The following is a 13650-nucleotide window of genomic DNA, read 5'->3' as shown; positions in this document are numbered from 1 at the left end:
CACAAGCCTCTTAGCCTCGTCCACCAGAGGGCAGACAGCAGAAGCAAGAAGAACTACAGTCCAGCAGCCTGTGGAAGGAAAACCACATTCACAGAAAGATACACAAAATGAAAGGCAGAGGACTATGTACCAGATGTAGGAAAAAGATAAAATCCCAGAAAAATAACTAAATGAAGTGGAGATAGGCAACCTTCCAGAAAAAGAATTCAGAATAATGATAGTGAAGGTGATCCAGGACCTTGGAAAAAGAATGGAGGCAAAGGTCGAGAAGATGCAAGAAATGTTTAACAAAGACCTAGAGAAATTAAAGAACCAACCACTAGAAGAATTAAAGAACAAACAAACAGAGATGAACAATACAATAACTGAAATGAAAACTACACTAGAAGGAATCAGTAGCAGAATAACTGCGGCAGAAGAACGGATAAGTGACCTGGAAGACAGAATGGTGGAATTCACTGCTGTGGAACAGAATAAAGAAAAAAGGATGAAAAGAAATGAAGACAGCCTAAGAGCCGTCTGGGACAACATTAAATGCACCAACATTCACATTATAGGGGTCGCAGAAGGAGAAGAGAGAGAGACAGGACCCAAGAAAATAGTTGAAGAGATTATAGTCAAAAACTTCCCTAACATGGGAAAGGAAATAGCCACCCAAGTCCAGGAAGCTCAGAGAGTCCCAGGCAGGATAAACCCAAGGAGAAACACGCCGAGACACATAGCAATCAAACTGACAAAAATTAAAGGCAAAGAAAAATTATTGAAAGCAACGAGGGAAGAACGACAAATAGCATACAAGGGAACTCCCATAAGGTTAACAGCTGATTTCTCAGCAGAAATTCTACAGGCCAGAAGGGAGTGGCACAGTATGTTTAAAGTGATGAAAGGGAAGAACCTACAACCAAGATTACCCGGAAAGGATCTCATTCAGATTTGACAGAAAAATCAATAGCTTAACAGACAAGCAAAAGCTAAGAGAATTCAGCACCACCAAACCAGCTCTACAACAAATACAAAAGGAACTTCTCGGGCCTCCCTGGTGGCGCAGTGGTTGAGAGTCCGCCTGCCGATGCAGGGGATACGGGTTCGTGCCCCGGTCTGGGAGGATCCCATATGCCGCGGAGCGGCTGGGCCCGTGAGCCATGGCCGCTGAGCCTGCGCATCCGGAGCCTGTGCTCCGCAACGGGAGAGACCACAACAGTGAGAGGCCCGCGTACCGCAAAAAAAAAAAAAAAAAAAAAAAAAGGAACTTCTCTAAGTGGGAAACACAAGAGAAGAAAAGGACCTACAAAAACAAACCCAAAACAATTAAGAAAATGGTAATAGGAACATATATATCAAAAATTACCTTAAATGTGAACAGATTAAATGCTCCAACGAAAAGACACAGGCTTGTGGAATGGATACAAAAACAAAACTCATATATGTGCTGTGTACAAGAGACCCACTTCAGACCTACAGACACATACAGACTGAGAGTGAGAGGATGGAAAAAGTTATTCCATGCAAATGGAAATCAAAAGAAAGCTGGGGTAGCAATACTCATATCAGATAAAATAGACTTTAAAATAAAGAATGTTACAAGAGACAAGGAAGGACACTACATAATGATCAAGGGATCAATCCGAGAGGAAGATATAACTATCAAGATCAATAAAATAAAGATCAATAAAACTAAAAGCTGGTTCTCTGAGAAGATAAACAAAATTGATAAACCATTAGCCAGACTCACCAAGTAAAAGAGGGAGAGGACTCACATCAATAAAATTAGAAACGAAAAAGGAGAAGTTACAACAGACACTGCAGAAATACAAAGCATCCTAAGAGACTACTACAAGCAACTCTGTGCCAATAAAATGGACAACCTGGAAGAAATGGACAAATTCTTAGAAATGCACAACCTGCCACGACTGAATCAGGAAGAAATAGAACATATGAACAGACCAATCACAAGCACTGAAATTGAAACTGTGATAAAAAATCTTCCAACAAACAAAAGTCCAGGACCAGATGTCTTCACAGGTGAATTCTATCAAACATTTAGAGAAGAGCTAACACCCATCCTTCTCAAACTCTTCCAAAAATTTGCAGAGGAAGGAACACTCCCAAACTCATTCTATGAGGCCACCATCACCTTGATACCAAAACCAGACAAGGATGTCACAAAGAAAGAAAACTACAGGCCAATATCACTGATGAATATAGATGTAAAAATCCTCAACCTGATACTAGCAAACAGAATCCAACAGCACATTAAAAGGATCATACACCGTGATCAAGTGGGATTTATCCCAGGGATGCAAGGATTCTTCAATATATGCAAATCAATCAATGTGATACACCATATTAAGAAACTGAAGAAGAAAAACCATATCATCATCTCAATAGATGCAGAAAAACCTTTTGACAAAATTCAACTCGCATTTCTGATAAAAACTCTCCAGAAAGTGGGCATAGAGGGAACCTACCTCAACATACTAAAGGCCATATATGACAAACCCACAGCAAACATCATTCTCAATGGTGAAAAACTGAAAGCATTTCCTCAAAGATCAGGATCAAGACAAAGATGTCCATTCTCACCACTATTATTCAACACCCAAGACCCAAAATACTAGTCTTAATGGGTAAATCATTTATGAATCTAGTATAATGGTTAAAAGACAAAAGTTTAAAAAATAACCATAGCTACAGTAATTTGTTAATGTATACACAAGGTAAAAATATACAAATTGTGCCATCAAAAACATAATCTGGGAGGATGAGAGCGTTAAAAAGGTAGAGCTTTAGTATGTGTTTGAACTTAAGTTATCAGCTTAAAATAAACTATTATAAGATGTTTTATATAAGGCTCATGATAACCACAAAGCATAAATTTATGATAAATACACAAAAGATAAAGAGAAAGGAATCCAAGCATATCATTAGAGAAAGTCATCAAATCACAGCAGAAGAGATGGAGAGACGAAGGAAGGAAAAAAGTAACTAAAAAGTAACCAGAAAGCAATGAATAAAATGGTAAAGTATGTCCATAACTATCAATAATTACCTTAAATGTAAATGGACTAAATCCTCCAATCAAAAGACACAAAACGGTTGAATGGATAAAAAACAAGACCCAACTATATGCTACCTTCAGCTTTAAGGACACTCACAGACTGAAAGTGAAAAGATGGAAAAAGATATTCCATGAAAATGAAAAGAAAGCAGGCTTATATTGGACAAAATATATAATAAGAGACTATAATAAGAGTTAAAGAAGACTATAATAAGACTATAATAAGAGATAAAGACAAAGACTATAATAAGAGATAAAGAAGGTCATTATATAATGACAAAGGGGTCAATCCAACAAGAGAATATAATATCTGTAAATATTTATGTACCCTGCATATGAGCACCTAAATATATAAAGCAAATATTAATAGTCCTGAAGGGAGAAATAGATAGTAATACAGTAATAGTAGAGGACTTCAGTAACACATTTTCCACAATGGAGAGATCATCCAGATAGAAAATCAATAAGGAAACATTGGACTTAAATGACACATTGGGCCAGATTGACTTTATATGTATATCTATATAGATATATAGATACATGGATATATGGATACACACACACACACAAAGAACGTTCCATCCAACAGCAGAATGAATACATGTTCTTCGCAAGCACACATGGAACATTCTCCAGGATAGAGCATATGTTAGGCCACAAAAGAAGCCTTAATACAATTTAAGAAGATTGAAATCATATCAAGCATCTTTCTGACCAGTATTATTCAGCCATAAAAAAGAAGAAAATCCTGCCATTTGTGACAACATGGATGGAACTTGAGGGCATTATGCTAAGTGAAATGAGCCTGACAGAGAAAGACTAATACTGCATGGTATCACTTATATGTGGAATCTAAAAAAAAAAAAATCAAACTCATAGAAACAGAGTAGAAAAGTGGTTGCCAGGGGTGGGAGCAGGGAATAGAGAGAGGTTGGTAAATGAGTACAAATTTTCAGTTATAAGATGAATAAGGTTTGAGGAGCTAATGTAAAGCATGGTGACTACAGTTGATAACACTGTGTTGTGTAATTGAAATCTGCTAAGAGGATAGAACTTAAATGGTCTCACCCCTCCACACACAAAAACTACATGAGATGATGGGTATGTTAATTATCTAGACGGGGGACTCTTTTCACAAGGTATACATATATCAAATCGCTACAGTGCACACTTTCAATATCTTACAATTTTGTATGTCAATTATAAAATGAAGAAAAGAATTATCTTAGAAAATCTGTTCCCTTTTTCTTCTGTATAGTTTAGGTACATGAAATACTTGGTCCCCCGCACGCCCTGCAGATTTTCATTACATATTTATTGTGAATTGACATGTTTACATGTCAATTATGTAATTCATACGTTTACGACAATGTAAACATATTTGACTGAGTAGATCAAAATAAAACATTTAAAGCTAAAACTCCATTTGCCAAGCTTTCCTCACTTACTAATTTATCTCATGTTTTTCTTAGATAGCTGCACTCTTCAGTTTATTATTTACATAAATTATTTCACCACCTTCCTATTATTTAAATATATGCTAACACATTTTTACATGCTCTAAGACTTTTTTTAAAATATCTTTATGGAGTATGATCGCTTTACAGTGTTGTGTTAGTTTCTGCTGTATAACAAAGTGAATACATGTGTATACAAAGTGTATATATGTATACATATATCCCCATATCTCCTCCCTCTTGGGTCTCCCTCCCACGCTCCCTATCCCACCCCTCTAGGTGGTCACAAAGCACCGAGCTGATCTCCCTGTGCAATGCAGCTGCTTCCCACTAGCTATCTGTTTTACATTTGGTAGTGTATATATGTCCATGCCACTCTCTCACTTCGTCCCAGCTTACCCTTCCCCCTCCCTGTGTCCTCAAGTCCATTCTCTATGTCTGCGTCTTTATTCCTATCCTGCCCCTAGTTTCATCAGAACCATTTTTTTTTTTAGATTCCATATATATGTGTTAGCATACAGTATTTGCTGTTCTCTTTCTGAATTACTTCACTCTGTATGACAGACTCTAGGTCCATCCACCTCACTACAAATAACTCAATTTCGTTTCTTTTTATGGCTGCGTAATATTGTATTGTATATATGTGCCACATCTTCTTTATCCATTCATGTGTTGATGGACACTTAGGTTGCTTCCATGTCCTGGCTATTGTAAATAATGCTGCAATGAACATTGTGGTACATGACTCTTTTTTTTTTTTTTTTTTTTTGCGGTACGCGGGCCTGTCACTGTTGTGGCCTCTCCCGTTGCGGAGCACAGCTCCGGACGCGCAGGCTCAGCAGCCATGGCTCACAGACCTAGCCACTCTGCGGCATGTGGTATCTTCCCGGACCGGGGCACGAACCCATGTCCCCTGCATCGCAGGCGGACTCTCAACCACTGCGCCACCAGGGAAACCCCATGACTCTTTTTGAATTATGGTTTTCTCAGGGTATATGCCCACTAGTGGGATTGCTGGGTCATATGGTGGTTGTATTTTTAGTTTTTTAAGGTATCTCATATATTTTTGAAAGTTGCTTTAAATACTCTCTCTCTCTCTCTATATATATATATATATATATACAGACATACATACTCTATCTCTATATATACACATATAGTGTATAAAATTTAATAAATTGCTGAATAATAATTAAATTCAGATCTTTAAGGGAACAAGCAAGCAGGTAGGATGCTGGCTGAAGTAAAGAGAATGTCTAAGTTCAGGTGAAATTTGGAGAGTTGAGTGCCCTTCCTACCTGGAGATTTGGTATCTCATAGAAAGAATTGGGGAGGTAAGAGCCCTTTGGGCCCAGGAAGAGATTTCTCATGGCCTCAAGCTGCAGCTGTGACCAAAGCAGATAAAACCAGCATTGCTAGTCCTTAGGAAATACCCAGAATCAACCCATTTTACAGTCTTTCCTCTTTCTCCTTTCTGCTGACCCGCCTGGATGGTGGCATTGCCCACACACCCCATGGTAGTTGGCACATCTCCTTCCAGGACCTTGTCAAAGCCATGACTAGAGTACAGTCTTGAAAGAGGCCCTGTTTAAATGGTAAAAGTAGGAGTTTCAAGGGAAATCTCTGAGGCAGCTTGACCATGGACATTGTGGTGATGCTTCTGTGGAGCATATGACTCTGTGAAGGGCCAGGCAGACCTCATGCCCAGTTAGTTGTTCAGGACAGGGACAACCCAAGGAGCCCATCACTTCAAAAAGTGAGCCAAGGAACTCTCCAGAGCAGTGCTTCTCACACTTTAGTGTGCACAAGGACCAAATCACCTGAGGATCTTGTTAGAATGCTGATCTGGATTCAGTAGGTCTGGGATGCTGCCTTGGTAGCAACCTCCCAGGGGGTGTTAGATTTGAACCACACTGAGTAGCAATGTTCTGGGAAGACTTCACTTTGGGGCAGTGAATTCCAATCACCAGTTTCTTCTCCCTAAAACATCCCTTAAAGAGGCAAGCCTTGCTTTATGTCAACATCCCACCCCTCCCACTCCCTACCCACTTTGGGCTTCCTCCACTCACATTTATACACGTACAATGCAGGAAGCATTTAGTGTGTGAATGAAGTACCTGCTGTCCCCTTTAAATACATATTTCTTTCCTAGGCCTTATTTCTGATCTGTTCAATCAGGATTTCCCAATGCAGGGCCCAGTAATTTGGTTCTAATAGAGCACTCGGGTCGGGTGTGGTACAGGGAATCTGCCACACAGTTTGAGAGACTCTGTGACACTTACTCCCTGTTTATAGTTCACACGGGAAGTCTAGCAGGTCGGTAAGAAGATGGTTCACGTAGACATATTCCCCAGTCCTGTCAGAGCACATTTCAAGGCAAAAGCGACTTCATTATGAAGTTTCATAGTTCTGAACTAATCCTTAGCACATTTGCTGAGAAGTAAGCATGCTTTTAAAATAACCACAGCAACCATAACAAAACACACAAAGCTCTGATTTTGTCCTTTCAAATATAAGAAACAAAAGGGGGACCGGGACCGGCAGCAACTTTCCTCCAGGCCCCAGCTCTCATTGACCAGACTTTGCCTGAAAGGATCTGAACATGCCCTCCTAGGCTCTCTCAACATCCCTTCCCAGCTGCCAGCTGCCAGCTGCCAGCTCTGCTGGGAGCACATCCCTCAGCACCTGACTCTGTAAATCAGGCAGAGCCACAGAAATCAAAGTGCATGAATTGGTAAGATAGATTAGATAGATGATTAGTGAAATGCATATTCAATCTACTAGCAAAAACGGAATCAGCATAATTCAGGAAGTTGCTCTCAAGAACAAGATTTGGGAGAGATTCTCAACTTCCTGTCAGAGAACCAGGGAATATTTACTTCATGATGGCCGTTTCCCTGCAATTCTGAAAAGCTGGGGTTCAGGCCGATTTTATTTTCTGCTGTGGGCTGCAAGCAAATGCAGAGGAGGTTTCCACTCAGGATGCTAGCTGTTAGGTCTGTGCTTTTATAAAATGGAAAAGGAAAACAAAACTGAGGCAATGCTATCAAGATTCCTGCTGAGGAGAAACTGAAACTGAACATGCAGAGCTGAGCTCAGTTCTCCACTGGGAGTACCATTCTACACAGACTCTGCAACTGTGCTTGAGAGTTAGAAAGAAGGCATTGTGGATGCCATACACATTATAAGCCCTCCTCCCAGAGATTCAGATGCAACCTAGGGGTGGGCTTGGGCTCCGGACTCTGCATTTTCACAAGCACCCTGGAAATTCTGTTGCAGAAGTCCCTGTATCGTGTTTTTGAGAAGCATAGTCCTGGAGGTATTTTGTTTTCTTTTGTTTTGTTTTGGCAGTACGGTATGCGGGGTCTTAGTTCCCCCACCAGGGGATTGGACTCATGCCCCCTGCAATGGAAGTGAAGAGTATTAACCACTGGACTGCTGGGGAAGTCCCTGGAGGTATTTTGAAAAGCAGTTTCCCATTTGTGGGAGATCATGTAATGTATCAAACAGTGAGTCAGACATCTAGAAGAAAGGAAAATAACCACAGAAAGCCTGGACTTCGGTTTTCTCTTTGACCAGCTCTGGGATATTTCTTGAATCACATCACAGCCTCATTTCCTCATTTCTAAAATGGCCTGGAATAAATTTCCTTTTTTCTTCCATCCAAATGATAGGAAACTGTGCCGTAGGGAGATCCACTTTTACCTTCATGTCAGGTGTGGCCCTGGGCACTCTAAGGACTGATCCTCCCTCTCCAAATAGGGACCCGAGGGTCCAGACCTCCCAGTCCCTGCCCATCCTCTCTAATGTGAGCATAATTAAAAGCATTAATACATTTCACCCGTTTGGCCTTTGTACCCAGAAGAAGCTCAGCCCTGGAGTTTGGCACCTTAGTGATGACCCTGCTCTGACACACTTTCTATATGACTTCTCGGCCAAGTAATTTGCCCTCTGAGGCCCGTTTTTCTCATCTAAAAAATGAGGCTAATAAAAAATAATAGCGTTCCCTTCCTTGGGCTACTGGGAGGATGATAATAGATGATGCGTGTAGAGCCCTGGACAGAGTGCACTTCCAACTACAAGGAAACTGTTACTGCCATGATCACTGGCATATCAGTGTTATAATTTTAAGTGAATTCTGGGTGTGCAAAGGGGCCAACAGAGTTCCTCAGTGGATGGGGCAGAGGAGGGCACTCATTAGCCAGCCAGCAGGTATGAGGTGTTTCCCCAGGTGGCTTCCCCGTTTGGAAATTTTTAGCACAGCTGAGAAGGAACAGCCTAACTTGCCCCTGTTCCTAAAGCCTCTGAGAACAGGGCACCTTGATGTGGGCCTCCGTCCAGCATAGTCCAGAGAGCCTCCCTCAGACTTCCTCAGGTCCGTGGCTCTGGACACACCCAAGCACAGATCACTGCCAAACTTCTTAGGCAGACTGGCTACCGAGGCACTGGGTAGGGCTAGGTTTCTCTGGTCAACTCATTCATGTAGTTATGATTCACATCACTCATGACTTGAAGCCCATCACATAGGGGAAGTGACCTGAGGCGTTTAGCAGTGAATTCCTCTTATCCACCCCGTCCCCAGACACAAGCCTGCAGAGCATTTGGGAGCCCTTGGATCGCCCTGTCCTCATTCCCTGAATGGTCACTAGGTTGCTCCCTCCCCAGCCAGTCAACCCCTCAATCCCTTCCCATAGGTGTCTGATGGGAAAGTTTTCCTTTTCTCTCAGCTGTATTTTTCCTGAGGCTCTAGCTGATGTTAGAACTCAAGCAGGTCTATATGCATCTTTGAAAATCAAGTTTACTAAGATTATCCTTTACATATAATAAAATGAACCCATTTAAAGTGTAGTTTGATGAATTTTGACAAATGTATATACCCATGTAACCACCACCACTATCTCCCTATAGACTATTTGCATCATCCCCTGTGTACCCTCCTGGTCAAGCCCAGTCTCACCCTCTACCATCCCCGGGCAACCATTGCTCTGCTTTCCTTCATTAGAAATTAGATCAGTATTAGGAAAGAGATTAGGTCATTATGTTTTGAAGAGAAATTATTTTCTGCTGCTGACAGTTCTCATTTCAGGAATAAAAAATAAACTCTCAGCTTCCAGTTTGTTTTCATATAAGAAATGGAAAAAATGTCCATCTGTAAGGATTGTTTTTTCCACTTCCCACCTTGAAGTGATCCAACTTTCAGGGCAAAATTCCCAACATGGGTTGCCTTTTTACTACCAATTTCATCTTTCATAACACCTGCTGAAAAGAAATGTTTCCTTTTAAAATGACAAGAAGAAAGCCTCTTAGTTCTTTCAAAGAAAACAACAGAAAAAGCCTCAAAAGAGTAATTTGCTTAGATCTGACTTTGAACCAGCAAACTTCGTACCTGATTGGATCTAACCACTCCTGCCAAGCCTCCCTCACATCCAGCTCCTGGCTCCCAGCTCCACCCGTGAAGCTTAGGGAGTCTGAGTGCACACACCAGAAAAAGTCACAGAAATAAAAAGTACCCCTATTGGTAAAGGCATGTTTAGTCCACAAGCAACAGGACAACTCTGGAACTTGCCTGCACCCAAGAAGCTAAGCTTACAATTTGGTTTCAAGATCGAGGGTGCTTGCAAGGTATCTCACTGACCTCATGATGGTGATCTGTTCTCTGCTGTTCTGAAAAGCTGGTGTCCAAGCTGATTTGCTCTTCAGAAGTCTTTCACGTCTACCTCAAGGTAAGTACTGAAGGAGCTATAAAAGAGGGACGTGGGGTGGGGAGAATGCATCAGCTGATGCTTCCCAGTCTCTGAGTGACTGCCTTTATGAAAGGGAAGAGGATTTGGAAAGTGAAACTGATTTCAAATCAAGAGGAGGAAAAGGAAACTTAAGGGTTTCTGTCATGATTCAGTAGAAGTAAATCGTTTAAAAATCATGACTGGGGACTTCCCTGGCCATCCAGTGGTTAAGACTCTGTGTTTCCACTGCAGGGGGTGTGGGTTCCATCCCTGGTGGGGGAACTAGGATCCCACAGGCCTTGGGGCGCAGCAAAACAAAAAACAAAAAAACCGGGCTCCCAGGAATCTGACCCTAACTCTAGGGTGGGTCCCAGGAAATTGCATTTTTAATGAAGTCTGTAGGAGATTCTGATGTAGGGGTTTCTGGGAGCACATATTGTGAAAGACTGCTCCAGAAATATGTTGTAAAAAGTAACTTCATCAAGTCAGTTTACTTGTGGGAGACAATTTGCACCTTGAGACCTGGATTTAATTCTGTGTGTTATTTACTAGCTCTGGGATTATCCATGAGTCAAATCACTGAGCCTGATTTTTTTTTTCCCCCATGATAATATATAAGAAGCCAAGCCCTGGAGTAAACCCTGAGCACTTTCAATCTCTGAGGTCTAAGGCAAGCAAGCTGCCTAGCTGATAAATTTACATATTTATGCTTTAAGCTCTGAAGGAGTGATAATACCCTGAGAGATTTTTTTTTAAATAAAATTTTCTATGATGTAAATATCCGTGAAAATATAGGGAATATAGTTCTCATGGCTGATTTGAAGATGAAAGAATTGTCAATTGCGTAGGAGAAAGGCTCCCTCCATTCTGAAGCTGCAGAAGGTGAGAGAGAGATGCTTGTGCAACAAAACGGACACCTGTTTGTTTTTTCCCACCAATGGGAGTACCATAAGATACTTCAAGTTCAGAGACTGTGTTATGTCCAGCCAGAGTAACCTGCAACTTGGAAAGTCTGTAATTCTGTTGGTTGTCTGACTTAACAATTTGTTATCCTGGTAGTGACATCCCTTTATATCTTTTATAGTGTCACCCAGGTAAGAGGGGCCCCTGCTTTTGGCCCTGTGCTTTAGAGGGCCCACATACCACAGACACACAAAATGTAAATTTGTTAAGGAACACAGGGCGTCTCTGTTACTGAGAATCCGGTGCTTAATCCTGGCATAGTGAGACCTGAAACCTAAAACGTCCCACATACCACAGACACACAAAATGTAAATTTTTAAAGGAACACATGGCATCTCTGTTACTGAGAAACTGGTGCTTAATCCTGGCATAGCGAGATTTGAAACCTTAAACATCCAGCCCAGGGAAAATGTGTCTCTATCTCTTGCCTTCTTTGCTCAAAGAGAAAGGAAATTGTGTCATGAAAATTTCTGTGTTGTGAGGGTGCTGATTTTAGGGATAGACACTACTTTGAAATGCAGAAATGATCGGAAGTGGTTAGATCAGAGAAAAGGCAAATTTACTGACCTGGCCAAAGCCTTCCTCTCAGCCTGAATGCAATAGATCTTACATTATGAAGTTATTTTCCAGTACAGTTGCACCAGCTGCCCATTTCTTGCTGCTTTTCTTGTTCTAATTCCTGGCTTATGCAGCGCTCATGAATTAGCATGGTATTTGCAACAGCTGCATATGGTAGTTGAATAACATTCTACGTGTTAAGAAATTCATAGTGTGCTTAAATTTGTACACATGTACATTTAGACTTACACAGTGAGTCACATGTTCTTCTGCTTTTAAACTCTTCCTTTGTGGCAATTTGCTGATGAATGGTTCCTGAGAATGGGTATTTAAAACTAAAACAAGTGGGACCAGATTTTCCTACCCACACCCTACTCAGAAAATAGAATATAGAATTTCTCCAACATGTCTCTTGAGTGCAAAAGTAATGATGGTACTTAAAATGTTAGTAATAAGAAGGGCACAACACAGTGCCAACAGACTTAGAGGTTAAAAATAGAAGGCGATGAAAGGAGAGCTTGCTTGCTTTATATACATTTATAACAAGAGTACTCATTCTTTTTTTAAATAGCCATATTGAAATATAATCCACATACCGTACAATTCACCCATTTAAACTATACAATTCAATAGTTTCAGCATTTCACAGAGCTGTGCAACCATCACCACAGTCAATTTTAGAATATTCTCATTTCCCCCAAAAAGAAGCCCTACCCCCCTTTGCTGTCACCTCCAGTCCTCCCATCCCTCCCAGGCCTAGGCAACCACTAATGTACTTTCTGTCTCTTATAGATTTGCCTACTTTGGACATTTCGTATAAATAGAATCATACAATATGTGACCTTTTGTGACTGGCTTCTTTCATTTAGCATAATATTTTCAAATTTCATCTATGTTGTAGCATGTATCAGTAAGTACTTTATTTTTATTGCTGAATAATATTCCACTGTATGGAGATACTTTATTTAATACATCAGTTCATCAGTTGATGGATCCGCCTTTTGGCTATTGTGAATACTCCTATAAACATTCATGTACAAATTTATGTGAATGTGCGTTTCCATTTCTCTTGGGTATATACCTAGGAATAAAATGGCTGGGTCATGTGGTAATTCTGTGTTTAACCATTTGAGGAACTGCCAAACTGTTTTTCCAAAGGCACTTTACCATTTTTACAGAAAAGATTTTAGTCAGTTTCCCTCTTTGTGGCCTCCCAAGAAGGCATAGATTACCAGTAATGAGGCAACTCTGCTGTAAATCATAAGGAAATTTTGTAATTAGTCAAATCAAGTTACCTCCTTCCCCAAAAGAGACGATGGGGGAAATGGTGGAGGAAGGGAGTAAACAGGAGTACGTGGTCTCTAGTTGGAGCGCACATTTTCCACATTGGCCTCCAGGGTTGACGCTGCACATGCTAGGGATCCTATCTGTGATTATCTTCAGGATTCTCACACTTCCATGCTTCCAGTCGCCCTGGACACACATTGTGCAAGTCAGCTGACATGAAGTGGAAAGAAAGATGAAAGTTGTGTGGAAAAGGGGGCTGGGGGCAGAGGCTGATGAATCTTTTGCTGAGGACTCTGAGGCTGAGGAATAATTTGTATCACTTAGAACCCAGGCAGGATGAGAGAAATTCTCCTCACTCCTTCATGGGCATCAACACACTTGAGAACGTCTTTGGCAGGGATATCAGTACTCTCCAGGTGACAATCAAATACAGAGAATGACGAGCTGTATTGAAGCAGGTTTGTGGGCAGAGGACATTGTGGGTGCTGGAGCCATGCAAGAGGCAGATGTTATCAGGTAAGTCTGACAGACTTGTTCATCCACACTTAGGAGACACCTGTTGGGGGCTTGTTATCTATCTGGTGAGTATCTGAGGGGAGGGAAA

General features: G+C 41.1%; 1 protein-coding gene across 1 annotated transcript in view; it reads right to left on the bottom strand.

The window, feature by feature from the left end:
• Positions 1-13244, bottom strand: part of LOC307058371 (uncharacterized protein) — a gene marked incomplete at both ends in the record, with an annotated part of 32078 nt that extends 18834 nt beyond the window's left edge. The window contains 2 exons of the mRNA XM_079711833.1: positions 9902-9983; positions 13055-13244. Of these exons, the coding sequence (XP_079567959.1) occupies positions 9902-9983; positions 13055-13244 (272 nt within the window). The remainder of the gene's footprint in view (positions 1-9901; positions 9984-13054) is intronic.
• Positions 13245-13650: the final 406 nt, after the last annotated feature.

Source organism: Hyperoodon ampullatus, assembly GCF_949752795.1.
Source record: "Hyperoodon ampullatus genome assembly, chromosome: 1".
Lineage (NCBI taxonomy): Eukaryota > Metazoa > Chordata > Mammalia > Artiodactyla > Ziphiidae > Hyperoodon > Hyperoodon ampullatus.
Note: the sequence above shows the minus strand (reverse complement) of the source record. Positions and strands in the feature narration are given on the sequence as shown.